General features: G+C 41.4%; 1 protein-coding gene and 1 pseudogene across 1 annotated transcript; one reads left to right on the top strand and one right to left on the bottom strand.

The window, feature by feature from the left end:
- Positions 1-1,267: 1,267 nt before the first annotated feature.
- Positions 1,268-26,469, bottom strand: Smim3 (small integral membrane protein 3). Its single transcript, XM_077796777.1, has 2 exons — positions 26,226-26,469; positions 1,268-2,489 (listed from the first exon to the last, which is right to left on the bottom strand). Exon 2 carries the CDS (start codon positions 2,476-2,478, stop codon positions 2,296-2,298), a length of 183 nt encoding a protein of 60 aa, XP_077652903.1. The 5' UTR covers positions 2,479-2,489; positions 26,226-26,469; the 3' UTR covers positions 1,268-2,295.
- Positions 12,922-13,121, top strand: LOC113201104 (H/ACA ribonucleoprotein complex subunit 3 pseudogene; annotated as a pseudogene).
- Positions 26,470-27,899: the final 1,430 nt, after the last annotated feature.

The following is a 27,899-nucleotide window of genomic DNA, read 5'->3' as shown; positions in this document are numbered from 1 at the left end:
CCCCCTCAAAATTCATGTGTTGAACAAGAACCTCCAAAGTGATGATCTTGAGAGGTGGGGCCTGTGGTAGATGATCAGGTCATGAGGACTCTGCTCTCATGAATGACATTGGTGCCCTTGTAAAAGCTTGAGGGGGCTTTTTAGTACCCTGCCACCATGTGAGGACACACAGAAGGCTCCATCTTTGAGGGAAGGACCCTCAGTGGACACTGGGTCTGCTAGTGTCCTGAACTTGGACATCATAGCCTTCAGAACTGTAAACAATAAATTTGTATTGTCTGTGTGTTATTCAGTCTACTGTATTTTGTTAAAGCAAGTCCAATGGACAAGGTGGAAATTCCTTCTACAGCTCTTTCTCTGAATCCCTTAACTCTGACTTCTTCACTACGGTGTTGTTCCTGGGAGGAGTGAGCTGAAAATAAACTTTTCCTGTTGGGCATGATGGCACACTCCTGTAATCCCAGCAGCTTGAAGGCTGAGGCAGAAGAATCACAAGTTCAAAGCCAGCCTCAGCAACTTAGTGAGACACTGTCTCAAAATTTAAAAATTAAAAAAGACTGGGGATGTGCTCAGTGGTTCAGTACCCCTGGGTTCAATCACAAGTACCAAAAAATAAAATAAAACAAAATAAATTTTTTCCTCATCTAAGTTGCCTTATTGGGTATTTTGGACACCATCACAAGAAGCTGACTGATATAATTATTTCCCTGACTCCCTTTCCACTTCTATTTAGCATTCTCTTCATTCTGAACTTAGCACCTCAGTTCTCTTGGCCTGCATACTCTGATCCTGTCCTCTGGAGTAGCATGGCAATCCGCCAAACCATTACTCCAACATCAAAATCTTCCCTAAGGAATAGAGCAAGATTTTCACTACATCCTGAAAGTATCCACCTGCATAACAGGCACCTCATACTCAACATGTCCAGTCCTAAATCCATTATATTACATCCAAAATCAGTTTTTACCTCTGGAATTATTTATTTGTGTAAACCATATAACTTCATCCATTTTCTGAAGTTAGAACCCTGGAAGTTAATGTGATTCTCCTGTTTCCTCATCTGTTCCTCCATTCAAATAGTCACTAAGGCCCATTAAACTCAGTGGAATCCTTTTATCTGAGTTCTGAGTTCAGTAGGTGCTCTTGAAAGAAAGACATCAGACAAGGTCATTCTAGCACTTTATTGGAAATTGGTTGTGTACGTCAATGAAATAAGATCAAAGTAAAAGCATCATTTTTACACAATAATATCCTAATATCTGTGCTATCTTGTTACATAGTTTAATAAATCCCAGGATGCTCCTGATGTGGATATCAAACAGCTTGAGTGGTCCAGAAATATCTCTATATAAATACAAATCATAGCATCTAAAATTATTATCACTGGCTTGAGTTGGTTCCAAAAGTCTTGAGAACATCTCTTAAAATATAAATACCTTGGATTTGACTGCAGTTCTGGTGGGAGGGAGTAAGGAGTATATGTGGAGTTAATGACAGCAGGAGCCAGGACAGAGGGACATAGCATCTCTAGTGTGGGACACACAGGGGTTGGGGACTGCAGATCCTGAAAGCTGAGCAGGGTATTGGACACCTTGCATTTTCCAACATTGCCTGAATGGCAAAGCTACAGAGAAATGAGACTCCCCTGCAGAAAGAAGCCCATAACCCTAACTCCCTGGGCATTGCCAAACAATGGCAGAGCCTTCCTCCAGAGTATACAGGGACAAACCTCAGGCACAGAAGAGATTCTGGACAGCTTGACTCAACTCCCTTCTCCCTGCCATGTTCAGCTCCTGCCCTCCTTGACAAGGGAGAAAATTTAAGGGAGTGATGCTTCAAAGAAACCAACGCTGAGCCAGTGTGTCTCTAGCCCCTGGGATTGGGGACAGGGTGTCCTTTGCTTGGTTTGAGGGGCACAGGAAAAGGCTGCTGTGTCCCCAGGGTCTCCCTCACCACCTTGAAGGCCATCTCCAGCTTTTAGGCTCTTTGCTTCTTCAAAGCTTCTCAGCTCTTGGCGTGACCCCTGGACATCTGTGGTGGCTTCACTGTTCTCAAACAGCTTTGTCACTTGGTTCTCACAACCCTATGAGGTAGTGGGGGCAGGGATCACGATCCCTGGTTGAAAGCCAGTGAACCCGGAACTCACAGAGGTAGGTCCCTAGACCCAGTCCACACAGCTGACCAGTGGAGAACCAAGACCAGAATGCAACCTCCCAAGTCCTTCCACTGTCTTGCTGAGAACAGGCTGGGGCAAGGGACTTGCATCCTTGTTTCTGCTGGGGCTTTGGGTGGCTCTCAAACAGCCCCACTGAGCACTGGGTGAGTCCGCATGCGGTAGATGATGACGGCAGTGGCTGGACACAGCAACAAGGAGGTCATGATGACGATGGTGGCCAGGATGATGAGGACAATGGCCCAGATATCCAGGATGTGCTTGGGAAGCACAGCTTCCATGGGGGATTGGCTGATGGCATCCATGTCGTCTCACTCTGCAACACACAGGAAAGGAAAATCAGCAGTCAGAGGCTTGGGTCACTTTTTAGCATGTGATCCTTATGGTTTCTTTATTTTATTTTTTTGGGGGGGTGGGTACCAGGGATTGAACTCAGGGGCACTTGACCACTAAGCCACATCCTCAGCCCTATTTTGTATTTTATTTAGAAACAGGGTCTCACTGAGTTGCTTAGCGCCTCACCATTGCTGAGGCTAGGTTTGAACTCGTGATCCTCCTGTCTCAGCCTCCCTAGCCGCTGGGATTATAGGCAGGTGCCACTGCGCCTGGCATCCTTATGGTTTCTTGATCAGTAATTGTAATGGCTTCCTTGCTGAAGGCTTCCTATGACCATGTCTTGAAGGGACTTCCTATTACTCATTCAGAACTCACATCAACCACCTATGATGAAGGGACTGTACTAACGATCCATGTTTTGTTTCTTCACCTGTATCTTCCCTTATGCCCAATTTACAGAGAAGGAGTCAAATCCTTGAAAGAAGGACACGCTTCTAATTTGACCAAGGGGTGAACCCAGCTGCGTGGCACTCCAGAGTTTCCACACTTACTTATTAAACCACCATATTACCAGTCTGTTCCCCTGAGCTGTGAAGTGAAAAATTCGTTGTTTTTGTCCAGTGTTCCTTTCTCATTATCCTGTAATAGAACTCCCTCTTTTCTAAGGAGAACCTACCTGTGGGTTAGGTGGGACCTTACCTGAGCACAGGGATGGAGATGCGGCCTAGCCTTGCCCACTACAAATCCCCATAGTCAGGGGATTCAGGGGTAGGCGAGTGACCCAGGATGGTCAACTAAGGTCCTCCCCAGTACTTTCATGCACAAGCTCTTGGAACAAAGGATTATTTCTCCTGGGATTGCTAAAATAAAAGGATGTGAGTCTGGAAAGGAAGGGCCCAGGACTGCCTTACTTACATTTGGAGAGTTGGTCCTAGATATGGAAAGACAGACCAGCCTCAATGCTCATTGAGCCCTTGAACTCAGAGAATTTGATGCCATCTGTAACCCTGGACACCCCAGTTGTGGGAGCCAATAATTCCCTGTTTTTCTTAACCCACAGCTCATTTGGTGTCTCTCCATTGCAGCTAAAATAATTCAGATGAGTGAGGATGTGTTGTAGTTTAGATGTAGTGTCCCCCAAAAGCTCACATGTGAGACAATGCCAAAAGATTTGGAGGAGAAATGATTAGATTGTAGCCTTAAACTAATCAGTGTTTTGATCCCTAATGGGATTCACTGAGTAGTTAACTGGAGGCAGGTGGGGTGTGGCTGGAGGGAGTGGTTCACCAGGATCGTGGCTTTGGGATATATATTTTGATCTGGAGAGTGGAGTCTCTCTGCTTTCCAATCATCATGTGAGCTGCTTCCCTCTGCCACACTCTTCCGCCATGATGTTTAGCCTCACCTCGACCCCTAAAGAATGAAGCCACCATCTATGGACTAAAACCATGAGTCCCCAAATAAATGGTTTCTCTACTGTTGGTCTGGTTGGGTCTTTTAGTCACAGCAGTGAAAAATCTGACTAAAACAGAATGTAAATCAGTCATCCCTAATTATTTTTTATTCACCTTTTATTCAACCTTAGGATCTTAATTATTTTTTCACAGCATTCTGGGCCAAAAGAAATACCTAAAAGTCCTATATACTAAATAGTTAGGTTGAAACAGTTCAATAAGTATCTGTATCCTAACACCTTAGCAGCTGTTTGGAAAACACACAATTTAAAAGAAAAAATATATTATTTCATTCTTAACTAGTTACTTACTAACAGAATGTGTGCACTGTTGGGCTCTGTACAACTTTTCAAACTTTGGACAGTGCTATCCTCTTTTCTTATTTCACAGTAATTTTTGCCCAACAGTTGTTGTATCATGGCAACCATCAAAAATTTAACTTCATAAAATATGACATCACCAAAAGGAATGTAGTATGTTTCAAGTTTAACTGTAACATACCACTTTGTATGATGTCTGAGATCAGTCTTTCTGCCCAAAATATTAAAGATCCTGCAGCACCCCTTCCCTGGGTCCAGGGAGTTCACTGTGGCTCCCCAAGCTACTTCAGTGCAGAACCTGGCAACCAAAGATGTAGTCCCTTCCCTGCCCAGAGGGCAAGAGGCAGGAACAATCTTCTACTGTTCTCTCTAAACCTAAGTTCTGTAATTCTTTTTTTTTTAATATTTATTTTTTAGTTGTAGTTGGACACAATACCTCTATTTTATTCATTTATTTTTATATGGTGCTGAGGATTGAACCCAGGGTCTCGAACGTTCGAGGTGAGTACTCTACCACTGAGCCACAACCCCAGCCCTAAGTTCTGTAATTCTGTAAGCCTAGGTCCCAGAAAAAAAATTCCCCATTCCAGTTTTATTTCCTTTTCTTACTCAGTCACTGCTTTCATTTTCTAATGCCTTTGGCTCAATGCGCACTGTTGCCATCCTACATAAGTACCCAAGATACCCATGCACGGGTGATTCTGCATTATCTATTATCATAACCAACACAGAAGTGTCTGCAAATAGTAAAGTGAGACATACCCATATGCTATGGTGTAGATAGGTTCAGTGTGTCTTCCAAGGGTTCATGAGTTCATTCAATCCCCAATGGAGGGTATTAAGAGGGTGATATTTAATCTAACTTCGATATTTGGGGGTGGGGCTTTTTAGAGGTAATTAGGATCATATAAGATCATCGAGGTACAGCCCCCATAATTGAATCCTGGTTACTTTATAAGAAGAGAGACCAAAAGAGACCCCATCTGTTACACCTTGACTCTGTCAGCCAGAAAGTCATCACCAGATGCACCCTTTGCCCTTCTGCCAAAACTGAAAGCTAAATAAACATCTTTTATTTATAAAGTTAGCCTGCCTCAGATATTTTGTTATTAACATAAAAAATGAACTAATACCATAAATGGAATACCAGGCAGCAATTGTCATACATTCACTCATTCATTTAACAAATATTTAGTACTGAGTACACACCAGGAATGTTCCACATACATTTTACAAAAACAGAACTATTTTATGATCCAGCAACCCTAATTCTGGGTATATAACCAGAGGATGTGATATTAATATGTGGAAAAAACATCTTTATTTTCATGTTTATTGCAACACTAATCATAATAGCCAAGTTATAGAATGAACCAAAATGTCCATCAACATGAGAGGATAAAGAAACACTGTAAATATACACAATGGTATATAATTTAGCCTTTAAAAAGAAGAAAACTTGCCATTTGTGACAACATGGCCAAACCTGTAGGTCATTATTCTAAGTGAAATAAAAAAGGCACAGAAAAACTTACATGTTCTATGGAAGCTAAAAAAAAAAAAAAAAAATCACCTAGAAGCAGAGCAAAATATTGGTACCTGGAGTTTGGGAGTTGGGGGAAAACATGTTGGTCAAAGGATGCAATGTTTCAGTTAAACAGGAGGAAAAATGTAAGTCTATGGAGTGAAAAAAATAATATTTAATGATTATTAAAAGGAATCTAACATTGGTGAGCTCCAAAATATTTTAAGTTGGAAAAACAATAAATAGAATGCATAGGATGATTTTTTTGGGGGGAGGGGGTTCAGACTTTGTAGAATTAAATAGATGGATAGGTAAGATCATATCCACGAAAAATATTTCTGAGTATAATCCCAAGGAAGGTTGGTTAATAGTGGTTACCCTCTGGGAAGTTGGACCAGGAATATAAGATACATTTTTGCTTTTCATTCTTCATGTTTTTATACCATTTGAATTTTCTAAACATAAGTATGTATTCTAATCTTTTTACCCCACTGAGGGGAAAATGGGATTTGGGGAGTTTTATTTAAAATTCTCATATTTAAAAAGAATCAATAAAGCTAGGTGTGGTAGTACATGCCTGTAATCTCAGCACCTGGGAGGCTGATGTAGGTGGATCACAGGTTCAAGGCAATCTCAGCAACTTAGCAAGACCCTAAGCAACTTAGTGAGACCCTGTCTCAAAATTTAAGATTTTTTAAAAGATTTGGGGATATAGCTTAGTCACAAAGCTTCCCTTGGTTCAATCCCCAATACCAAAAAAAAAAAAAATATATATATATATATATATATATATATATATATATATATTTTAAAAAGTAAACACATATATACTTTTTAAATAAAATTAAGATATGAGACTAGATCAAAGATTACCAAATGCCATGAATGAGAATCACCTTAGGATGGTATTAAAAACACTAATATCTCACTGGAGCTCACCAATGTAGATTCTTTTAAATAGCTATTAAATAAATTATCTTTTTCACCTCAAAGACAATTTTTCTCCTGCTTAATTGAAATGAACGTGTACCCTTTGACTAGCATCTCCCCCCATTGCCCACATAGTAAATGAGAATCACCTCAGGATAGTATTAAAAAATTGACTTCTGGGTCCCAACCCTGACTCAGTGAATGAGACTCAAAAGCAAATGGGCCAGGCGCAGTGGCGCACACCTGTAATCCCAGTGCACGGGAGGCTGAAGCAGGAGGATCACGAGTTCAAAGCCAGAGAGGCGCTTAGCAACTCATGAGACCCTGTGTCTAAATAAAATACAAAACAGGGCTGGGCGTGTGGATCAGTCATCAAGTGCCCCTGAGTTCAATCCCTGATTAAAAAAAAAAAAAAAAAAAAAAAAAAAAAGCAGATGGGAAGGCCCATTTTCCCCCATAGCTCAGGTAATCTACATACGCAGCCAGGTTTGGGAGGTCCTGGGCTCGGCCATCACCCAGGTCTCTCAAACTTTTTCTAGCACTAAGATTTGGGAACTGATTTCTAGGGGCTCTTGTAGCCAGGTTGGCCATATCTGGGCAAGTTCCAAGATGAAGGAGAAGCCTCTGGCAAGGGTCCCCAGGGTCACAGGATGATCAGGCTGTGGCCTGCAGAGGAGGGAGAGGCAGAGGCCGGCCCTGACTCAGTGGTGGACATGGAGTCATTTTCTCCAAGATCTCAGACACACAAGTATGAGTCACAGGATCCAGCAAACTGCAAATGGTTAAAGAAGGATGAGGGTGGGAGAAACCATTCTTTGTGGTCTCCTACTTACATCAGCAGCAAGCCTGCCTTAAGCCAGAGGAACCCTGCAAAAGCACTTTCCGGTAAATCCATTAACATCAAACAGTCGCTGGGACTCCAAATGCCAGGAATACATAATCTCCCTGACTGATTTTCCTAAGCAAAACCTGTCATTTACAGGAACGCAGGCTTTGAGGCTCATCCACACTTGATCATGGAATATTACAGCTACAGCCAGTCCTGTTTTACAGACAGTGAAACTGACATCCTGGGGTCCCTACCACTTTCACTCCTTCCTCCTTCCAAAATAATCATCGAAATACATGATCTGATCATATCACTGTCCCTAACTACAACCAAACAAAAGCAAAGCAAGTAGGTGAATAAATGAAACATTTTCTGTAACCAGTATCCTAGACCAATATTACTCTTGTGCAAATGAAATCATATTTAAAACCACAGTCACAAAAACAAATAAAAGTAAAACTGCTCTAGTAGAAATGCAGAGAGACTGTTCCTACCTACTCAGCAAGGCAGGATAAATATCCTCAGGAGCCTACGCACTAGATATTAGGGTACCCACCCACTTTACAATATGCAATTAAAACTAAAAGCAATATTAAATTATAACACACAAAATTTATATGGTATGAAATTCAAGCAGGTTTTTTTTTTCTTCTGTGAAAATAATTTTACCCAGTTTTTTTTGGTTTTTGTTTTTTGGTGTCCCTCTGTAGTGCAGTCTGCCTACGCGATGGTCTAGGACAGCTGTTCAGCTTCCTCTTGACTCCTTGGGCTTCCCCGAACACAGTTGGAAAACCGCAGGTCACGATGTTTTCCAAGGGACTGGACCTTCCACAACTACTGTTCCAGAACTCTAAGGCTGGCCAGACATGTGGTCAGCAGGGCACAGGGTACTCTATTTCCCTGTTTCCTCTTTCTAGTCCTCAAACACGTGTCTTTCTACAGGCTGTTCCTTCCCATGTAGGAGGGTTTTTAGACACTATGAATAAAGAAAAAAATTTGACCCCAAAATAAGAAGTATGCAAATCATACATTCAGTATCTTTAATTTCATGCTGGATGAATTTGCTTGGAAAAAAAAAAGCAGAACTCTGAAGTTTCTGTGAGCTGACTTCTGTTTGATCTTATCTGGCATCCAGGGCACTGGCTCCTTATCAGGGCTTCAAAACTTTCTTCTAGATACATCTAATTAATACTCACAGATTACTTTGCTAATAATTTGCTTCACAGATAGACTGTTTGTTATTTCTGATTAATGGGTCATGAAGGGATTTAGCCGAGACCATTTGCGTCACAAATTTAACCCTGTCCACTGATAAGAAAATTATGTTTCAATAACCCTGGGAAGGAAAACAGCAGCCAGGCCTGAACCCCTGTCATTTTGAACTAGTATCCTTTATCTACTATTTACCTCATTAATTAATAAGAAATGCTTGACATATGTTCAATGTAAATTTGTCTAAGAAACTGCCTCAACACCTCCCTGAGCTCACAGCAGAGAAGCCACTGATACCAAACATGCCACCCTATCAGTCCTGCACTGCCAATTCAGTGAACTGCTGCTCCCCAGTCCACAGGACTCAAGCAATTTAGCCAATGCAAAGGAAAAGTCAATAACCACAAAATGCTGAATTTTATATCCTCTAACAAGATTAAGTGTAAGGGCAAAAAGAGTAGAGTCTCTAAAGAGGGAAATTTTGTACTTTTCCTGAAGGTGGAAAATTCATCCAATCCATCAAGTTCTCCACTTGCTCTCCTTCAGGCAAGAAAGGAGATGTCCTACTGTGTGTTTAGACGAATTCTAAATTCTACTCCTGGTACTCTTTTTATTAAGCAACTAAACTCTTTGGCAAAATGAATCATTGTTCCAACCAATCTCAAGGTACAACCAATTTTCTAGTTATGTGAAAAAATAATACATTTCATAAATAAAAATTTCCCACATGTGGATAATTTTAGAATAAGGGGATTCAAGGCAACAATGCTATACTATCTATTCACTTTTCAACTATGAGATTCCTTAGCAAGCAACTTTTTTCTTCTCTGACAAGGTGATATTGTTTTTACTTTTGTTTGAGAACTATTAGAACAAGTCATTCTGCCCAGAATAGTCATTTATTTATTCATCTGTCAAGGACTTGCTTATAAGCAAGATGTTCTGTTAGGAATAACTATGACTTACTCATTATGACTGTTTTACTTCCAAGAAGCACAGAGAAGTAAAGTAGCCTCCCCTTGTTTCCTCAAATGTATGATCATAAAAACCAACAGTTAACAAATGCTATTCATTCAAATCTCTTTAAAGCTTTATTTTGTTTAGCAAACTTATAGCAAAAGCAAATATTAAGTACTATTCTACTCTTGCCCCATACATTAACATATTAAACCTTCACAATAATCCTATATGGGACATATTCTTTTACTGCTGTGAACACTACAGCTAAGAGAAGTTAATTGGCCAGAGATCATAAAGTTTGAACAGGATTCAAACTCAGGTCTCCTGATCCTGTACTCACCACTCCCCTCCACACACACACACACCCTCATGTATAAGCACAGAGTGGGTCAGACCCAAAGCTCTCTTCCCAGTCCAGGTCAGATTCCCATTGTTTCTCACCAAAGGCTTTTCCAAATTGAAAAGAATAAGAAGAGGTATATGGTTTACAAAGATCAGGATTTCCAAATCTAGTAGTGGCAACCTAGACAACTGGAGAAGTCCTTTTACTGAAGACAATTAGAAAAGTAGGCAAAAAGGAAAAACAAATCTACTTGAAATCACTAAGAACTAACAAAACAATGAAGACTAACAGGCTAAGATCCAGGAGAATCAAAACTCCAGGGAGGTGAACTTAGCATTTGGGGCAGCATTTCTCTCAGCAGGAAATGGAAACTGAATAGAGCTTCTGACAGACTCAAAAAGCTCAGGGGACAAAACCTGGAGTCCAAGACAGCCAAAGCAGGGGAAGGAGAGCCTCTGCACTTTGAGCTGGGACCTCAGGAGCACCCTTGGCACTAGGGGTGACCTGGAAATACAACTGTCCTCCCAGAGACAGTAACCAGCTGGAATGATCAGTTTCTAAAACTGAGTCAGATTGTTTCATTTCTAGTATCTTCCTGTACCTGACAGAAGCAAACATACATCCTCTCTGGAAACAAGAACATCATGACAAGACTCATTTTTTTTTCATATACAATGTCCAATACATAACCAAAAGTAACCAGAAATGGAGGGGAAAACATGGCAAAAGTTAAACCATTAGAAAGCAGAAAATAGAAAAAAACTTTAGGGGCTCCAGATATTGGCGTTATCTCTCTCTCTCTCTCTCTCTCTCTCTCTCTCTCTCTCTCTCTCTCTCTCTCACACACACACACACACACACACACACACACACACTGAATAAACTTATTTACTATGTTTGGGGGGAAAAAATCTAAGGATATGAATTTTTATAGAGAACTTGAAAGTACAATAAAGAACACATCAGGTTTCTCAAAGAACCAAACAGAAATACAACAACTGCAGAATAAATAGTAGAAATTATAAAAATAAAATAGGAGATATTATAAATTCAGTAGGTAGACTTAATAGCATACCAGATGAAAAGAGGATTAATGAACTGAAGGATCACATAAAAAATAGTTTTAAAGCCAAATAGAAATATTAGAACTGAAAATATAATTTAAGGAATTAAAAATACAATAGAAGGGCTTATTCTAGCAGTAATTTAAATTGGTACAACATTTCTGAATGAAATACATAGACCACTCAACCCAGCAGTTCTACCCAAGGAATTTATCATTTGGGTGGAAATGTGGCAACATCTATCAAAATATAAAATGTGCATAACTTTTAATCCAGCAATTCTGTTTTCTAGGAATTTCGTGTCTACTTGCATTTGTACAAAATGTCACAAGAACAGTAGTTTATTTTTTCAGAATGTTTTGTAAAAGATTAAAGATAGGAATTTGTAAACAACCTGAATATCCATCATTAGAAGACTAATTGGGTATATTCATGTACTTCCCACAATATTCTAAAACTGCTAAAAAGAAAAAAAAGTTCTATATGAGCTGATATGAAAAGATTTTCATGGTATAACTTGCCTTACTTCTTTATGCAAAACATATAAAATATGCTTAAATGTGCTTATATGTTCATTACAAACTCCCAAAAAGATACACAATGAACTGTTAAAAATATTTTCTTCTAGAGATTGAGACTGAAGGATTTTAATACAAAGATTGCTTCTAAATGACAAATGTGCCAATTTGAAATTATGTTTGCCCATTTATAAATATCAACTCCTTCCTGTTATGTTATCATTAACAGTATTATTGGAGGCATTTGAAAATAAACTCTTTCTCCCAAAAAAAAAAAAAAATAGAAGGGCTTAACAGCATACATAGTAGATACCCTTGAAAAGAGAATTAGTGAATTGGAGGATAGATAAAGAAAAATCCTTTGAATGAAACAGAAAGAAACAAAAGGGTAGAAAATAATGAAAACTGCATAAGGGACACAGGAAATAGTGACAAGATATAATACCCATGTAACTGGAACACCAGAAGGAAAGGAGAATGGGGCAGAAACAAAATTGGAATAAAGAATAGCTTGGAATGTTCCAAAGTTAATTAAAGACATCAATCCACATGCTAAATTAGAAGGCTTAGGGATTCCTAGAAGATGAAATGAGAATAACTATATTTTCATTTAATGGCACTGAAAAATAACTATAAATCCATAGTTAAGCACAAATTAGTAAATCTGCTAAAACCCAAAGATAACAGAAAAATAAGACAAGTTATCTTCAAATGGGATTAATAATCAAAAAATACGTAATCTTTAGTCATTAAGAAAAATATTAAAAGAGCACACAACTTCCATGGGTGGGGAAACGGCAGGAAAATAACAGCAGCATAGAACAGATGGGACACAGAGAAAGCACAGAGAAAGATGGATGGCAGACTTAAATCCAAACAAAGACTATTCCAGTAAATAACAATAAAAAAAAAAAATGTACATCTTTTTTTTTTACAAGAGACATGGGGATAGGAAAGGTTGAAATTAAAAGGGTACAAACAAAACACCATGTAAGGGCTGGGATTGTGGCTCCGTGGCAGAGCGCTTGCTTCACACATGTGAGGCACTGGGTTCAATCCTCAGCATCACATAAAAATAAGTAAACAAAATAAAGATATTGTGTCCATCCATAACTAAAAATTTTAAAAATATATTTAAATTTTTTTAAAGAAACACCATGGAACTATGAATTATGTCAACTAGTAGACCTATACGACTATCACACAAAGTAGACTTAAGCAAAAAGTATAACCAGGCTTGGAGCCTCGGGTTTAAGCATGGTCGTGTTTCTCCAGTATTACCTCAACAAGCAAGGAGACCAGGTCTAAACACTGAAGGCATTTGACCCTTTAGGGCAACAGACCTGCTCAGCCCATCCTGCTCGGCTCTCCCCAACAACAAATACTAGTGACACTGAATCATCATCAAGAAATGCTTCAAGGTGTTCATGACCCAGCAACCATACCGTGTTCTCTGAGGGTCCCTTAAATTTCATGTCTCTTCTGTTGCCTGCTCCATTTTGGAGAATCTGTAACCTACGGCGTCAATCTGTGAGCATGAAGCCTTCTTACCACCCACACCCTTGGGAGTCCGGTCTCCTCCTTGCCTTTGTCATGCTTGTATGAGGCCATCACGGTGGCGTCTTTTTAAAGGGAACATGTTTTTAATATTTTGAATTATTGCCACATTATTAAAGATTAAATTATTTGGGGGGGGAAGGATTACCAAAGATACAAGAGAGGTAAAATGATCTTTAATTTGTATGTACCGAATTGCAGAATTATAAGCAGAAAGTGACAAATTCAATACTGTATTGGAAGGTTACAACATATGTCTCTCAAATACATAACAAAAAAGTTTTTAAAAATCAATTATGGGGGCTGGGGTTGTAGCTCAGTGGTAGACAATAACAACCTTTCTAATCCCCATGTCTCTTGTAAAAAAAAAAAATAGATGTACATTTTGTTTTTATTATTATTGTGTCCATCTACAACTAAAAATATTTTTTTTAAAAAAATCAACTATGGACATAGAAGATTTCCTAAATTAATAGTTTCTGTAATATATTATTTCCAATAGGAAACCATCTAGAACCAGGCACAGTGGTGCACTCCTGTAATCCCAGAGGCTATGGAAGGAAATGGAAGAGGATTGCAAGTTCAAGGCCAGTCTCAGCAACTTAGTGAGGCCCTACGCAACTTAGCAAGACTCTGTCACAAAATTAAAATATTTCAAAGGGCTGGGGATGCGGTTCAGTGGTTAAGCACCCCTGGGTTCAATCCCAGTTTCCAAAAAAGTAAAAACACATCAAAGAGAATTAAATATGAAAAGTTAACATTTAAAAAGTTTCCTCTGAGAATACTATTTTCATCTAATGGTTTGGGGAAAAAATTAATGTAATTAATAATTAAATTAAAAGAAAGCGTAACATATTGTTTAAAAAAAAAAAAGTTCCAAACAGAATAGTTTTAGTCTAGGAACAGGTAACTTTTGAATTAATTTCTCAAGTGAATTTGTTTGACCTGACTCAGAAAATAGGGAGCTGGTTCTAGCATGTTTCAGGTACAACCATAAATAATATATTACTAGAAAGCAATTATGGCATGCAAAATTCTAGGATGGTCCCCATGAATTCTGTCTCCTAGTATTACCCCAGTTATACAGCAAAGGTGAAGGGCCTTTGCAGATGTAATTTAAGGTTCCACTGAATCACTGATGTACAAAATGCCACTCTTCCTTTTAATCACTTTGGCTGAAGGCCCAGTTACAAATACAGCTAATGAAGAAGGTACTGGTAACCCTTGAAAGTTATTCATTCCTCATTGTGGAGTAGATTTTAGAGGACTTTAATCAAAGTGGGACAGTTGGAAATCTTTCAAAAGAGAGCTTAGGATTTCCCTCAGGTCAAGTCTCTGGCTGGCCTCAAAGAAATGACGCACCATGAATGTTAAAGCAGCAAGGGAAAAGAATCCGGCCCACACCTGGATGAGGCTGGAGACAGACTGTTAATCTTCCAGATGAGAAAGCAACCTAGCCAAGACCTCGACTGCAGCTTTGTGAGACCGAGCTAAGATGTGCTTGGACTCCTGACCTAATGACACTATAAGATAATAAAGATATTATTTTAAGTTTGTGATTACTTGTTATGCACCAATGAAAACTAACGCAACTATTCTATATATCCGACTGGTTTTTGTTCTGTAGAAATGAAACTCAGGATGTTCTAGAAATCTGCACAGAATTCAGACACTATCCAGTTTAAACCATGTAAACTGACTCCCATTTTATGCTTGAGGAAAATGAGGGCCTAAGAAAGGAAATGACTGGCCCGAGTAAGCTAATGGCAGAACTAAGAGAACTCGGGCTCTGACTGGCAGAGCTGTTTTCAATTCCTTCATCATCTTTTTGAGATGGGAGCTGGGGGGGCGGGGGCAGGGGTGGAGGGGGGATGCCAAGTGAGGTGCTGGCTGGAAAACACAGTGGTAGAGGGGTGCTACAATAAACTGATGCAAACAATGAAAGCCAGGCAGGTTCCTGACTGTGTCTTTCTGCTACGTAAGAGCATGTGAGATTGCTGAAGGCCCAGAGCCATAAAGAATGTCACAAAAGGTGAGCTGAGTGGTATTCCAGGATCAAATGTACACACACACACACACACACACACACACACACACACGCCATCAGAATCAGTGACACAGTCCTACATTTACGATTCATCCATTGGCTTGAGGCCCAAATGCAAATGAGTCTACTGAAGATAGTAATGGACAAACCTTGTAAGTCACTTATTTCCTACGGTGGGTGCAAACATCAGAGAAGAGAGGAAAAGGCAATAGAATCCACTTATGGTGGGAGATTCTACCAAACGGGGAAAATCCACATGCACACAGAACAAGAGGGAGAAGAATGGCAGAAACAACTTTGCCTAGGTTCCAACCCTGCCCAACACTGAAGTCACCCAATACAGCTCCTGCCTGCTTCTGTCCAGAATGCCTCCTCTACTCAGGAAGAGGTACTAAGTAAACATTTATTAAATCAACAAATCCTCAAGATCTTATATTCTCGTAAGGCCATGGAAACTCTTTCAAGTGGAGAGAATATTTTGAAACAAGAAGAAATATAAAGAGATTCTTTCCTTTAGAGTCACGCTACAGAGTCGTGTTAAAAACCCGGACTCCGAGGCCAGTCTGCTTGGATTTAAATATGGCTCCACCACTTTCTGGCTTAGCAACCTTAAATGCTACTTCCACTTCCTTGTGCTTCTAGTTACTCGACTGAAAACATAACCAAATATGGGAAAATAGTTATCTGCTTCATAAGATGAAGAGTATTAGATAAGAAAATCACACACAGCATTGAACAGGGTTCTAACAGAATAACACTCTACAAATGTTAATTCTTAATATGGTTAGAAATTCCTGGCTGTAGGGACTCACTAAACTCAGCAAATAAATAGCCTACATTCCTTCAGCTAGTATATTAACATCCCAGACTGGGACCATGTCTTTAGTTCATCAATTAAGATGACAGAGGATACTATGGTTTGGATATGGTTTGTGCCCCCAAAGGCTCCTGTGCTGGAAGCGGGTCCTCAATATACAGTACCCAGAGGTGATTAGGGCCTGGGGCTGCCACTCTTAAAAAAGACAAATGCCCATCTCACAGGAGTGGGTTAGTTACCACAAGAGATAGTTGTTACGCAGCAAGGCCATCCCACATGCTGAGCCTTTTTGACACATACTTCCCTTTCTGCTTTTCTCCCATGAGGCTCTCACCAAAAGCAAAGCAGATACTGATGTCATGCTCTTGAACTTCCAGAACTTCCAGAGTGAAATAAACCTTGTCTTAGAACTCACCCAGCCTTGAGTATTTTGTTATAGCAATACAAAATAAACAAGCTACATGATAATCTATATTGATGATTTTTTTGAATTAACAACAGAGTGATTAAAGTGACCTATTCCTCCAGTTGAATAGGAGTGGATTAAGAGACAGACATAAAAAAAAAATACAGATTTTGCCCTTAAATAAGTTCACGCTCTTTTGAAAGAACCAGATATCCATTATAATCACTAATTGCAGAGAAGGGCAAAACACCTGGACTGCTACGCTGATGGTATAAGCCACTCACCACCAGAAAAGAGGAATGAAATAGCAAGAGCATGGATTCTAGAATGGAAGGTCGTGATTTGAACCTTGTCTTCCACCCTCATGAGAGGTGAGACTTCGGCAAAGTTATATAAGAATCTTTGAACCTTGACCTTCTCTTCCATGAAGGAGGGACATTAAAAGTACTACAGCACAGTGTCCTGCCATGAAGGTGAAGTGACACAACATGTACATCCCGGAACATAACAGAGGCTCAATCCTCATTCCTTTCTCTTGCCTAAGTAAAATGAAAGACCACAAAAACAAGGGCTTTCAATATAGGTTTGAAAGTATAAACTGAAATTCAAAAGGAAGAAATGAGGGGAAAGGCAGGCTAGGCGGAATAGACATCATCAACAAAGCCCAGAGGTTGGGGGCGTGTGTAGTCCTGGTGGCTTTGACAAGAGACTTAACCTCCTTGAACTTCGGTTTCCTCATTTGTAAAATGGAATGATAATACTACTTCATTGGGATGCTGTGGAGGTTAAATGAGTTAAATGTACTATTGGGAGGTGGTTGAAATTTTAAGAGGGGAGGGCCTACTGACAGGCCTTCAGTCAAGGGGGTTTGCCCCTGAAAGGAACACTGAGACCCCAGCTCCTTCCTCTTCCTGTCTTCTTTACTATGGCTGCCATAAGGTGAGCAGATTGCTCCACCGTGATGTGCTACCTACCCAAAAGCAACAGGCCCCAAAGTAATAGGGCCAATTCGTCATGAACTGGAAACTCCGAACCATAAGACAAAATCAACCTTTTTTCTTACAGGTTTATTAATCCTATTAAAGGGTTGGAGACTTAACTCAGTGGTTCTTGGGTATTTGTTACAGTAGCAGAAAATTGAATAACACAAGCACTCAAGACAATATCTGAAATAAAGATTTTCACAGAATTAAACTTGAAATAGTGAACACAGGAAAAAAAGAACTCTTAAAAAAGAGTTCAGAGAAGGCATGGAGATAGATGGTGGAATGAGATGGACATCATTATCCTAGGTACACGTATGATTGCACAAACGGTGTGACCCTACTTGGTATAGAACCAGAGAAGTGAAAAATTGTGTTCCATTTGTGTACAATGAATTGAATAGCATTCTGCTGTCATGTATAACTGATAAGGAAAAAAACAAACAAACATTGTTTTTTTTAAAGCGTTCAGAAGCCTAGTGTGGTGGTACATGCCTCTGATCCCAGCAACTCAGGAGGCTGAGGCAGGTGGATCACAAGTTCCAAGCCAGCTCTGCAACTTAGGGAGGCCCGAAGCAACTTAACAAGACCCTGTCTCAAAATAAGAATTCATAAAGGGTTGGAGGCTTAACTCAGTGGTAAAGCACTCTGGGTTCAATCTCCAGTACAAAAAAAAAAAGCGTTCAGAGGCCTTACTATTCATTAAGGTGCTGTGACTGTTCTGTGACTGATCTGAGTCCAATGTAGGAAACCACAGTGATATGCTTCATAAGCAAATAGCCTTTGAAAATCTGTCCCCAGCTCTGACATTCTACCAGAAACAGCACACCCCTCCACTCCAAACTGCCGCTAATAGTTAACTTTTGAGAGATTGCCAATGGTTATCCAACTAGTTTTACTGCCAAGGAGCTCACAGAGGAAGAGGGCAATAAATTAAAAAAAAAAAAAAAAAAAAAAAAAAAAGACTTCCTGCTTAGCAGACAAGCTGAATTATCCCAAAGTGAGAGAAAAGGCGGAGAGAAGCAGGTGGCATCCTGCAGGTATGGCCCTAGGCCAGCACTGCCAGAGCTCTGAGCAGACACAGCCACTACTGTTTCCTTTCTACCAGATGCAGAGGCCAGAGAGGAGGCAGCGGGAACCAGCTCTGAGTCAAGGAGGCTGGGTATGTGTAAAGACTCCAGACTCTGCAAGGCTGAGAACCGTGAAGCTGATGGTTTTGCAGGAGGGGGAGACAACAGGCCTCCAGGGTATCCAGCATCATCCGCCTTCAAGGACCACTTTCCAAGACCATCCTCAGAAGGAGCCGGTAAGATTGCCAGGAAAGAAAGGAGCATTCAAGACAGAGAAAACAACCCATGGGCACCCTCAGCCATCTGGAGGGACGCATAATGACCCGTGTCCCAAGGGCATATCCCACTTAAAGACTATTGCTGTCCCCTGCTCTTAGAGTTCAAAGAATGTTTAGAATGGCCTCCAGCCCAGGGCCTCAGTGTCCATGACCTCAACTGTTACTGCTCAGTTTTTCCAAAACCACCCTGTTAAATGGCCACTCTCACCCACCAGACATTCTTTGTCTCATATCTCATTTTGTTTTCTTCATATACTTTTCACAAATTAGTTCATCTGCCACTTGTTTATCTATTTTGACTTTTACTCCTATCAGGCTAAAGCCTTGCTCCTTTGACCCCTCAAATGGAAATAGTCAAAGAACGGAAGACCTGTGCATCCTCAGCACCTGTCCCTGGGCCTGGCACATCGTCAGTGCCAATAAACACAAGATGGATGAAGGCACGAATATGGGAAAACTGGGTGACTTCAGATCTGAGCTCACCTCATGGAACATGATTGGTGGTGGAGGTCCAGAAAGAATCCTGATCCCTACGGAAATTCCAATGACCCTAAAATCACAACCATATCTCCAAAACAAAATGACATCCTCTCATCTTGTCATTTTCTGGAGACTCTGAACATTCAGGAAAGATGACAGGGACTTCTTTCTTTCCGGATCACTCTGTGCATGCACCAGGCAGAGCACTGGCCTTTCAGAATCAAGCCCTTCAATTCCCTGCTGCTCACTAGCTTGGGCTGATGCACTCCTAGTTTTGACTCCCTGTGTGCAGGAGCTGGACACTGGGAGAAGGGAAGTTTGCTGCCCAGGGTGTAAAACTTTTTCTCTGTTCTCATAAGAGGACAGAGAGGCTAATGGAGAAGGAAGTGGGTTTCACATGACCAAACCAGTGTGAGGACATCTTAGCCTCACATTTACTCTTGGAAACAGCTCTCGTCCCATTGTGTAATAGTCAGCCTCAAACATTTGCTGGCCCATCATGGAGTCATTTCACTAGGGACCTCTGTTCCAAAAAAAAGGGGGGGGGGCGGAGGAAAAAAAGAGACAGGGCACACAAACTATCAAGAATGTGAAATGAATCAAATCAAAGAACTTTCTCCAATGACCCAAGGTCTCTGGGGAAAACTCTATTCTCATTTCACTCCAACTGGTCCCTGTCTCCTCCAAAATTGGTAGCGGGTTAAAGACCTGTTCCCTGACTGGGTTCTATCTGTTTCTCTGTGGCTGGGGGGGGAAAAATGGAAAAACACGAGCACATTTGTTTCAGAGAGATCAGAAATGCAACCAGCAATGTCTAAGACCACACGTACTCTCAGACAAGCCAATCATATAGTTTCAAAAGCCAACAGAGAGCCAGTAGAAGGGAAAACCCAGGCCAAATCCACAGCATCCTGTTTCAGCCACTACCATCCATCACTGTCATTTGCCAGTTACAAAGTGCTGTGGTGTGCTGGGCTCACAAAGGAGACTCTCCATGAGAGGGGCCACAGGGTAGTCCATGAAAGAGCTACAGAAGTACTGGAATGTGGTGCTAACCCACTGCATCACTGAGTGATCCCAAACAAGTCTCTCTCCCAAAGAGGGCCTCATGTATATGGCAAATAGAATAAAGATGTCTCAAACCAAAGATATCCATGTCCTCATCCCCAGAACCTTGAATATAAAAAAGAAAGCATGACTCAGAGGGCAGAGACATAAGAACACAAACCAAAGGGACTTTGCAGATGTGATTAAAGTTAAGGACTTTCAGATGGGGAGATTACCCTGGATTATCCAGGTGGACCCAACCTTATTACATGAACTGTTAAAGGTAAAGAACAAGGCAGAAGAGAGGGTTAGAGACATGGGACAGGGGAAGGATTGATTCACTCTTGCTAGCTTGAAGATTCAGGGAGCTAACTAAGAGCCAAGGAATCTGCCAGAGGCTGGGAAAGGTCCTCTATTTACAGCCAGCAAGAAAGTAGTGACCTGTGGCCCCACAACCATAGAAAGTAAATTCTTCCAGTAACTCAGATAAGCAGGAAAGTAATCCTCCCCTAGAACCTCCAGGGAACAACAACAAAAAAAAGCAACTTGACAATACCTTGATTGATTTTATTCTCATGGGGCCCATACTGGACTCTGACTTTCAAAACTATAATTGAATAAAAAAATGTTTAAAGCTGCTAAATTCAAGACTCATAAATTGCTATTGCTGCATTAGATAATGAATACATGGTGTGGTGTGATCCTGAGTAAATGACTCTTTCCCACTGGACCCCAGGTTTACTGCCAGTCCATTAGAAAGAATGGACAAAGTGATTTCTGAAAGTCTGGTCCCCTCTGGAAGACGGATCACCCTCATGACACTCTGCCTCCACCACAGCTTTATCCCTGGTTCCAGGATGAAATTGGGTTGAAAACCATTTAAGAAAAAACAGAAGAGAGTGAAATAAAGAGAAAAGCAATCTTTAAAAAGCTCCAAGATGTTAAGTCTAAGACACTAAACAGAGGGTCTCCTGTTCTGCCATTTGTTTCTTTCTTGAACTACTTTAGAGGAATAAAGTGGGAAGTCTGGGAAAGCCAGCAGAAGGCTCCAGCTTCAATTGGTAGAAGCAGTCCAGAGCAGGGAACTAAAGATTTTGAGCTCTTATCACAATACTCAAACTCAAATTATACTGAAGAGCTACAGGAACAGAAATAAGGTGATATTGCTATAAAAATAGACATGAAGATCAATGGAATAGAATAAGACACAGAGACACACCCACACATTTGACCCTTGACCAAGGTACCAAAAAACATAAAACACCAAAAAAACAAAAAGCGCCATTTAACCAATGGTGCTGGGAAAATTGAATATGTAGAAGAATAAAAATAGGTCCCTATCTCTTGCTCTGCACAAAAGTGAACTCAAAGTGGATCAAAGATCTAAATATTAGACCAGAAACACTGAAACTGCCAGAAGAAAACACAAGGTCAACACTTCAACATATAGGCATTGACTTCTTTAATAAGACTCCTAAAGTTCAACAAATAAAACCAAGAGTCAGTAAGTGGGATGGCATCAAATTAAAAAGCTTCCCACAGCAAAGGAAACAATTACAAGCATGAAGAAAGAATCTATAGAATGGGAGATAATCTTTTCCAGCCACTCTTGTGACAGAGGACTGATATCCGAAATAAAAAAGAACTTAAAAAACTTGACACCAGGAAAAACAAATAATTATTGCTGATCAATGGACAAATGAAGTAGACAGCCATTTCTCAAAAGTACAAATGGCCAGCAAATATATGAAAAAATGTTCAACATCCTCAGCAGTCAAGGAAATGCAAATCAAACTACACTGAGATTTCATCTCACACCATTTGGATTGGATTGGCAAGCATCAAGAATATAAACAAACATTGGTGAAGATGTGGAGAGAGAAGAACACATATAGATAATTGGTAGTACTGCAAACTATGAACAACCACCTTGAAAAGCAGTATGGAGACTCTTCAAAAGACTAAGAATGAAACCACTATATGACCCAGCTATGCTACTCCTTGGTATTTATCCAAAAGAACTGAAAGAAGCATACTTTATTGATACCGGAAGTCCCCAGTGATACCTAAAGTGCAGTTCACAATTGTCATGTTATGGAACCAGCCTAGATGTCTGTCAACAAATGGATGGACAAAGAAAGTACAGTATATATATATATATATATATATATATATATATATATATATATATATACTCAGTGGAGTTCTACTCAGTCATAAAGAAAAATGAAATTATGTTATTTGCTGGTAAATGGATGGATCTGGAAAACATTATGCTATGTAAAATAAGCCACACTCAGAAAATCAAGGGTCAGTGGTACACACCTATAATCCTAGCAACTAAGAGATTGAGGCAGGAGGATCACAAGTTTGAGGCCAAACTCAGTAACATGGCAAGAACCTCAGCAACTTAGTGAGACTCTGTCTCACTAATCAAAAATCAAAAAGGACTTGGGATGTAGCTCAATGGTAGAGTGCCCCTGATTCCATCCCCAGTACCAAAAAAAAAAAAAAAAGGAAAGTCAGGAATCAGATTTTTCTCTCATTATTTGGAAGAAAGAGAGAAGCAAGGAATTTTAAAAAGGCAATCTCATGAAAACAGAAGGGAGGACAGTAGAGGAAGGGAATAGAGGAGAGAGGAGGAATAGGAAAGGAAAGGAACTATGAAATGATATGGACCAAATTATGTGCATGTATAAATACATCACAGTGAATTCCATTTTTATGTATAATTTTAATGTATCAATTTTAAAAAAGCAATAAAAAAACAGAAGTAAGACCATTAATGTGGAGGAAGGGGATCAGGGGGAGGAAAGAGGACAGGAAAATGGGAAGTACTGGGGATTGAAATGGAGGAAATTATATGCATTTATGAATATGTCAAAATGAGCCCCACTGTTATATATAATTATAATGTATAATCAAAACATTTTTTAAAAATTTTTTTAAGTTTCCAGGGCCTTGTGGAGATATGGTGAAAAGTTCTGATCATCAAGGTCTGTCTGAGAAGGGATCAGAAGTAGTGACAAGTGTCCCAGACACTTGTCATCATTAGTTGAAACTGATTTGGAAAATTCAATTTTCTCTGCATCTCCTGTCCCTCCTCTATTTCATTCACCCTGATCTTGTATGGTGGGGTCACCAGCAAAACATAGATCCATCAGCTAATCATAGTACAAATGAATAAAATAAGAAAGCTACACACAATCAAGCAATGTACTCAGTTTGAATCTGGCTTGCTATTGCTTAATATGCCAGGCAATTCTAATTCTCACCTGTTCCCCTTCCTGGCTACCCAACAGACTTTACCATTCCATTCTCTCTTGAGATTCCCCTTCTGCCTCCCTAAAGAGCTATAAGGGGACTAGGGTTAGTGACCTTCTAGTACACTGTCAAATTGTCACCTGATTTCCCCCAGGTCATCCTGCAAGTAAGTAACAGAGGTAAGATCTGAATCCTGCTTCCCCCAAATTCCAATGAAGTTCAGAGGACAGATCCTGAAGTCAGACTGCCAGGACTCAAACCTCACTCTGCCACTTCCTGTGTGATCATGGATGAGTTGCTTCCTCTTTCTGGAGCTCAGTTTCCTCATTTATTAAATGGAGGGAATGATCATCCCTCCCTAATAGAACTGTGGTCAAGACCAAATGAGTGAAGTTGGACATGCCTATAATCTCAGCAACCTGGGAGGCTGAAACAGGAAGATCACAAGTTCGAGAACAGCCTCAGCAACTTATCAAGGCCATAAGTAATTTAGTGAGGCCTATTTCAAAATAAAAAGGGCTGGGGATGTGGCTCAGTGGTAAAGCACCACTGGGTTCAATCCCCAGTACCAAAAAAAAATTAAGTTTGAAGGACTGTGGATGTTAAGCAATGCTGGGTTCAATTCCCAGGACCAAGAAAAAGAAAAAAAAAGAATTATGCCTGGCTCATGGTATGTCACGTAGAATTATGATTCCATCATTCAGCATGCCTGGACAATGTGGGTGGGGGACTGCAGAGTGTGGTGATGTCAAGACTTATTTCCAGAAACATCGGAGAGTAAAACTTGAGTCCATCTATCTTCCCACTGACAATAGTGTAAGAACAACCAAAATAAAGATCTTTTTTTTTCTTAGAGATATATCCTTCATTTGTATATTTTAATCCATAGAGAAGAAACAGAAATACACGTTTAGAGGAGTATCAGAAAACAGCTGGGAATGATCTGGGCTGTGACTACCCCTTACACTCTTATTCTGTCACCCCTTAGTCCCAGGATCTGACCCAACCACAGCCCCAAGAGCCTGTCATTTGTTTTGTGTCTCTAACACTTCATCACAGCTCCAGTCTCCTCCAGTTACACAAGAGAGGGGGAATCCCCAGACTTTGTGAGAAATGGAGCCCCACCGTTCTGAGGTCCTGAAAGGTCAGTGTGGGAGCTTGATGGAGCATGCCTTGTCACCCCACAGCATGATTCACAACCCACAAGACCTGGAAACAGGATGTCTCCACTAGAACAGAGAAGCACTTTGTAGTTTCTTCTGTTCTCACTGAAAAAGTTCAGATTGTCCTAAAGCTAATCCTAAGGCTGTCTCCCGTGTGTTCAGATGGTTGATGGGTGCACCACACAACCCACAGAGCACGCCATGCTCACCCACAATAACACATCTGCCCCACTCCCACTTCCCATTTTACAGACAGGGAAGATAAAGTCCAGAAAGGGCAAATTGCCTAAGTCATGATAACTCAGAGAAACTCCTAACCCACAGAGAATTGCTCTTCCCACCCCCACCCACTTCAATCAGACGTTCACCAACCTTCTGGCTGTGACACCACAGATCATAGCAGATGTTCTAGGACTCTCTGATAAGTTAATGACTGAGCAGCTTCCTCCACTAGAGCCTGCTCCACTGTCTACACAATCCAGAGAATCATCAGCCCTGGGGAGCCAGGGATAACTACCAGTCAGGAAGGGAAGGGGAGGCTGCAGGAATGAAAGGCCAGCCCATTCAGTCCGAATAACAACTCCTGACATTTGCTCAGGTTTTCGTGGCTCACATCTTTTGTCTTTTCACACAGTGAGCATGTATTGAGCGCTACAATTTGCCATGTTCTGTGCCAAGTGCTGAGGATGGCTCAGAAATAAGGACAGATGGGGAGTGCAACACTCAATAAATGGGGGCGGGGGGCAAGGATTCTAAAAGAACCAGCCATTCTAACTTAAGGAGCAGTTAACCTGGAGGAGGAAGGAACTTGGAAGAAAGGCTCTTTTCCAAGATACCTTCTCCTTGCTTTCAGTTAGCAAAGTGTGTTTTCTTCACTTCACAGATGGAGAAACAAGACACAGACAGATAATGGTGAAGCAGTTAGGAACACCACTGGGGCTAGAACCCATCAATCCAAACTCCCGGCACTTTCTACGTGGAGTTCTGAGAAAAGGTGGACAGACAGCCCGCTGGTTTGGCTTCAAAGACAAAATCCAGCGCAGTGGCCAAGCGCATCAGGCTGGGTGGCTGAGCCCTGACGGCGGGCCAGGGGAGCCAGGAGGGGCAGCCTCTGCCGGAGGAGGGGGACCGCTTTCCGAAATCACTGGAGCAGGGCAACCCTGGGAGCAGCCCTTCTGCGAGTAAGGCTGCGGCTCCCGATCCAAATTCCAGCCTCCCTAAGGGCCCAAGATTGTGTGCAAAAAGTGGCTGGGACTTAGGGGCTGGCAGCACAAGGGGGGATTGTTGAGGAAGAAATGCAAAAGTGAAGGGGAAGAAATGAGGGAGGCGAGGGCAGAAAGAGGAGCGCTGGGAGGGCACTGGAGTAGGAGCAGCTAAGAGCTAGGTCGCGAGTCTGAAGAGGTCCCCTCCACCGGAGCCCCACAATCCACACCCCATGGCCTCACTCACCCCGGAGCCGCGGTGCTGCTTTCAAACCCTGAGGCCCCCGCCAACGCCGGATCGCAGCAGGTCGTCTGCGGAAAGTTCCTGGCGCCGGGACTGCCCAGCGCTTCTCCAGGTCTCCAGGATCCAGCGGGATCCGGCAGCCGGAAGCGGCCCCCAGCCCTAGAACCTCAACCCAGCCAGCGCCAGGGACGAGTCCCGGCTCCTCGCAGCCCTGGAGCGCTCCCGCACTGCTCCGACAGTGCTCCACCCCCAGCGCGCGGCGCTCGAGTGGCTGTGGAATGCCGGGCCTCTGAGGACCGCCCCCGGAAAGCCACGGCCCCCAGCCTGGGTGCAAACCTTGCTCAGCTCCTCCCCAGTCTCCCTCGCTGACTGGTAGAGGGAAAAAAAGGAACCTTCAAGGGAAAGAAAGGAGTCTCAGGTTCCCGTCGTCACTCGCTGTGTGGCCTTAAACAAGTCACTTGGCTTCTCCAGCTCTACACTCTTGTAGGCAGACAGGGTTGGTCTACAGCGTGTCCAAGATCTTTTCCAGCTGCAGTCTAGACATGGGAAAGTCTAGTGAGGGTTGGATGTTGGAGCCAGGACTCAAAAGAGTTCCTGCTTTGCAGTATGCTGCGTGTAGGATCCTTAGGAGACTGCCTCTCTGTTCACTCTCTCTGTAAGAGGATAATAAGGCCTGTTTCCAGCCCTTTTTTAAAGATTGACCAGTGTGAAGCTGCTTGGTTGCCATAAGGAAACTCCAGACTTCCTGATTAGTTTGCGATAACAATGAAGTCCAAGGTGGTCAGAGGCCCATTGAAATTCAACCTCTAAAAGGCTTCCCATCTCTTTATTCATGGCCCATCTTCCACACAGACATGCCAGTTCTGCAATTTCCTTGTTAATGCCTTGGTTAGGAGGGGAATTCATTAACTGGATCTTCACACACACACACACACACACACACACAATCTATGGAATGAGGGAGGACTCCCATCCCACCTCAGCACCCACTCACACTTCTTAATTCCACAGCAGAGTTTACTTCAATCTTACTCTTCTGAAATAAAGAAGCATAAGTTTTGACTTCCAGTGAAAAGTCCTGGAGCCCAGTTATTTACCCACTTAACAAGAACCATACTGACCTACCCAGGCCTAAATTTGAGATAATGTAAGCCCTGAACTTACCCACTATCATTTCCTCTGACTCACAGATGAAGTCAGCAGAAATGACACCAAATCATTACCCCATGCCATGTCATTTTTTAGAGGGAGGGCAATGAGGATGAATGAGATAGAAGTGAGAAGTGATTTGACAAAAATTGTAAGGGTTATCATCCAACAGCATGTTTCTATTTTTGGTTTTTTTTTTTTTTGGGGGGGGGGCCTGGTACTGGGGATTGAACCAGGGCACCTAACCACTGAGCCACATCCCCAGCCTGTTTATTTTGTTGTTGTTGTTTGTTTGTTTGTTTATATTTTGAGATAGGGTCTAGCTAAGTTGCTTAGGGCCTTCCTAAATTGCTGAGGCTGGCTTTGAACTTGCAATCCTCCTGCCTCAGTCTCCTGAGCTGCTGGAATTACTCCGGGCCTGCACCACCAGGCCTGGCTAACGGCATGTTTTAATCATAGAGAAAATAATGGCACCCTAAAACAAGTACAACCCAATTCTAAATTTTTCAATACAAAACTCTCATTTAA

This window comes from Urocitellus parryii, chromosome 1, assembly GCF_045843805.1.
Source record: "Urocitellus parryii isolate mUroPar1 chromosome 1, mUroPar1.hap1, whole genome shotgun sequence".
Classification (NCBI taxonomy): domain Eukaryota; kingdom Metazoa; phylum Chordata; class Mammalia; order Rodentia; family Sciuridae; genus Urocitellus; species Urocitellus parryii.
The sequence above is the reverse complement of the archived record's forward strand: the minus strand, read 5'-3'. Positions and strand labels throughout refer to the sequence as shown.